Source organism: Sinocyclocheilus grahami, unplaced genomic scaffold, assembly GCF_001515645.1.
Source record: "Sinocyclocheilus grahami isolate Dianchi unplaced genomic scaffold, SAMN03320097.WGS_v1.1 scaffold185.1, whole genome shotgun sequence".
NCBI classification, from domain to species: domain Eukaryota; kingdom Metazoa; phylum Chordata; class Actinopteri; order Cypriniformes; family Cyprinidae; genus Sinocyclocheilus; species Sinocyclocheilus grahami.
The window spans coordinates 1062474-1067019 of NW_015505364.1; the positions used below are offsets into that span (position 1 = coordinate 1062474).

The following is a 4546-nucleotide window of genomic DNA, read 5'->3' on the forward strand; positions in this document are numbered from 1 at the left end:
GTGGAGCGTTTGAAGCATGAAGGGACTTCGCACAGCTCCAGTGATCCGTTGAAGATCTGTGTGAAGATGGGGGCCAGCTGGTCAGCACAGGATTTCAGACAGACTGGTGTAACACAATCTGGGCCTGGTGCTTTTTTCCTTTTCTACCTCCGGAAGACCTGGCACACCTCATCTTCGCTGATCTGAATTGCAGGTGTGGGGAGAGGGGGGTTGCGGGAGAGGTGTTCAGGGTGGGTGCGGGGTGAATTTTTTTTTTTTTGTATTTTTTTTTTTCCAAACCTGCCGTTGAACTCATTCAGATCGTCTGCCAGTTGTTGATTCTCCACAATGCTGGGGGATGGTGTCTTGTAATTGGTGATTTCTTTTAGACTTTTCCACACTGATGGGGGTTGCTGGAGGTGTGAATGGTTGTGTGGAGAGGTGTTCAGGGGCGGGTGTGGGGTGTTTTTTCAAACCTGCAATAGAACTCATTCAGATCGTCTGCCAGTTGTTGATTCTCCACAGTGCTGGGGGATGGTGTCTTGTAGTTGGTGATTTCTTTCAGACTTTTCCACACTGATACAGAGTCACTGGAAGAGAATTGAATTCTTATTTTTTCAGAATAATTCCTCTTTGCCACTCTGATCACCTTTTTCCAGTGTGTATTTAGCCTGTTTATACAAGACATTTTCCTTTCATTCTTCTTTGGCCTGACGGTTTGCAGTGAACCATGGTTTGTCGTTGTTGTAGGTTAAATGAGTTAGTGATCAGAAAGCCCCAAAGCTGCTCGTGGAACAGCGTAATATGCATTCTTTATTGTGGTGTAACAGTGATCCAATATATTACTGTCTCTGGTGGGACATGTGATGTGCTGTCTGTATTTTGGCAGTTCACGGGAGAGATTTGCTTTATTAAAGTCCCCGAGAATGATTAAAACGGAGTCCGGGTGTTGTTGTTCTGTGTCTGTGATCTGATCAGCGAGTTTCTGTAAAGCGGAGCTCACATGCGCTTGCGGAGGAATATAGACACTGACGAGAATGAATGAGCAAAACTCCCGTAGCGAATAGAACGGCTTGCATTTAATGAAGAGCACTTCTAGATCTGAACAGCACACCTTCTTTAACACAGTTACATCTGTACACCACCGCTCATTGATGTAAAAGCATGTCCCGCTGCCGCGTGATTTCCCCATTGATTCTGTGTCGCGATCCGCTCTGAACAGCTGAAAGCCCGGGAGACTCAACGCGCTGTCCGGAATGGCATCTTTCAGCCAGGTTTCCGTGAAACACAGAGCAGCAGAGTTTGAAAAATCCTTATTTATCCGGGAGAGCAGAAGGAGTTGTTGGGTAGAGAGCGGCGGTTCAACAGATGGATGCTAGGCAACGGTGTTCTGAATCCGCACTGCCCAAGCTTGATGAGGGTGCCGGCTCGCTTCCCCCGTCTGCGTGTCCTGAAGTGCTTGATCAGCGCCGGAGCTCCCCCGACTACAATGTCCAGCAAAACATCAGAATAGTCGAAAACCGGTGAAATATCGGGTGGTGTGTACTTCCGAATGTCCAGCAATTCGTCTGGTGAAACTGATTGCAGGGATATAACTAAAGACAGGACAAACTAATAAAAACAACTGCGGAGCACGCCACGGAGGCAGCCATCAGCGTCGGCGCCATCGTGAAACATTTGATCTCCCCAACAGATTAATTTGAAATAAGTTCATAATGCATGTTGGCTATTCCCAATTCAGAAGACTGCACACACAGCCTGTGTCTGTGAATGCTTCTCATACTTGCTCCTCTCTGCCCCACGCAGCGTGAATCCCACGCCACGGACGAGCCGTTCATGCTTGCCGCACACACAGCCTGTGTCTGTGAATGCTTCTCATACTTGCTCCTCTCTGCCCCACGCAGCGTGAATCCCACGCCACGGACGAGCCGTTCATGCTTGCCGCACACACAGCCTGTCTTGTAATGCTCGTTTTTACTCTCACCCAGCTCCACACCGCAAGTCTCCATGAGCGCATCTGGCAGTATGGATGAGCCTTGACGCACGCGCACAACCTGTGTCGACTTGCGCCTGGCTCCGCGTTTAAAACGAATGTAAATTCAGTCTAACTGCTTGCTAATTTCATTTGGATGAAATGAAACATTCAGCACATTTTCCACTTGTTCTTAAAATCCCAAATACTTAAAATGAATAAATCAGCCTATGTAACATATGTATTACTTTAATAATTGACTTAAGAAACAGTTCTTTATTTATAAAAAATATATATATACAGTGGGTACGGAAAGTATTCAGACCCCCTTAAATTTTTCACTCTGTTATATTGCAAGTATTTTCCTCTCATATAAAGAACGTGCTTAATGCACCAAGATAGTGATATTTAAAGACCACATTCTGTACACACATCTTACTAATAAAGCATAATATGTGTGGAAAAACAGATGAGCCCAAAAGAAGCATTTATCCTTTTAGAGAATGAGAAGTAACCATGGGAACGGATAGTGTATCCTGCTAATATGGCGGCGCCTTCCCGAAATGCAATGCGGAGTGAAAAGATCGTGACGTAACTCCTCATTCTCTATAGAACCCCCCAAAACGCAATAAAAATTTAATAGATTTCAGGGTTATAATGGGAATTGTATTGGTTTTAATGTAAACTATAATGGTGTCTATTTAATGGATTCTATTGGTGGGATGTAATCTGGCAGATGGCAACCAATAGAACAACAGTAATTCCTATTGGAATAATGCCCAAAACAAAAAGGAATTTTGTAATGGTTTAATGGAAACTATAAGAATTTCTGTGATGGTTTCTATTGTTTTTTTTTTAGCAGGGCAATGATACCCATACTGTGCTGCACATTATTGGCAGTATTGAGATGAAGCTTGACTTTGCAAATTTAAAATCGCAATATGTCAAAAATCGCAATTTGATATTTTCTATCAAATGGCACAGCCCTAATATACAGTATGTCTGTTAACGTGAGTGTTTTCCCCGCCCCCTCCTGATCTAGACGGACCAGTGCACCGGTCTCCAAGGTTTCCTTATTTTCCACAGTTTTGGTGGAGGCACTGGCTCTGGTTTCACATCCCTGCTGATGGAGCGTCTCTCAGTTGACTATGGCAAGAAGTCCAAGCTGGAGTTTGCCATCTATCCTGCTCCTCAGGTCTCCACTGCTGTGGTCGAGCCTTACAATTCCATCCTAACCACCCACACCACCCTAGAGCACTCTGACTGTGCCTTCATGGTAGATAACGAGGCTATCTACGACATTTGTCGCCGAAATCTCGACATTGAGCGTCCCAGCTACTCCAACCTCAACCGTCTCATCGGTCAGATCGTGTCCTCCATCACAGCTTCCCTGCGATTTGATGGTGCCCTCAACGTTGATCTGACAGAGTTCCAGACCAACTTGGTGCCATATCCCAGAATCCACTTCCCCCTAGTCACATACTCTCCCATCATCTCTGCTGAAAAGGCTTACCATGAGCAGCTGACCGTGTCCGAGATCACCAGCGCCTGCTTTGAGCCATCCAATCAGATGGTGAAGTGTGACCCCCGGCATGGGAAGTACATGGCCTGCTGTATGCTGTATCGTGGTGATGTCGTACCTAAAGATGTCAATGCCGCCATCGCCAACATTAAGACCAAACGTTCCATCCAGTTTGTGGACTGGTGCCCAACTGGATTCAAGGTGGGAGAGGCTGACAAGATGACATTAAGTGTCCTTTCTTCAAACTTTATTAAATTTAACAATGTCTCCTCTTTCTCAACAGGTTGGTATCAATTACCAGCCACCCACAGCGGTCCCTGGTGGAGACTTGGCCAAGGTACAGAGAGCTGTGTGCATGCTGAGCAACACCACAGCTATTGCTGAGGCCTGGGCCCGTCTGGACCACAAGTTCGATTTGATGTACGCCAAGCGTGCCTTCGTTCATTGGTATGTCGGAGAAGGAATGGAAGAGGGCGAGTTCTCTGAAGCCAGAGAGGATCTTGCCGCACTGGAGAAAGATTATGAGGAGGTTGGCACGGAGTCTGCGGAGGATGAAGAGGGAGAGGAGTATTAAAGATGCTTTAAAAGGCTGATCTGAGACCAGTTTTACACAATGGCCTACAGTCAGAAGAGAAACTCGTCCTACTCCAGCATTTACAAGCAGTATTTACCTCTCAGCTGCCTTATGGATGCCAAATGATGGGGAACAATGCCCTAATGTGTGTTTTTATAAGTGTTCTGTTTCGTTCTTTTCTATGTCTCTATTCTGTCTGATTTCTGTGGACTCTTTTTGTAAGCTGTCTGTGTCTCACACATGCTGTGATGCAGTTTCAAAATAAACTGTCAAATGTGTCTATTGATTTTTGTGTATTGATTACAAAATGTATTAGTGATTTGAAGCTTTAGCCTTTATGATGACTCGAATTCAATCATACTATAATCATGACCAGGCTGGTGGATCTGTTACACTCTTATTAGCTGAAAGCATCAACTAGCCAAAATGACTAGAAGAGGGGTAATTCTTGCTGACTCTGCAAGAGGAGGCCATGTTCTTTCAGATTCAGTGGCTCTTC

At 45.3% G+C, this 4546-nt stretch overlaps 1 protein-coding gene across 2 annotated transcripts in view; it reads left to right on the plus strand.

Annotated features, from left to right (window-relative positions):
• Window positions 1-4325, plus strand: part of LOC107594520 (tubulin alpha-1C chain-like) — a 12616-nt gene extending 8291 nt beyond the window's left edge. For both annotated transcript variants that reach the window (XM_016284601.1, XM_016284602.1), the window contains exons 4-5: window positions 2994-3674; window positions 3757-4325. In XM_016284601.1, the coding sequence (XP_016140087.1) occupies window positions 2994-3674; window positions 3757-4047 (972 nt within the window). In that variant the 3' untranslated portion in view covers window positions 4048-4325. The remainder of the gene's footprint in view (window positions 1-2993; window positions 3675-3756) is intronic.
• Window positions 4326-4546: the final 221 nt, after the last annotated feature.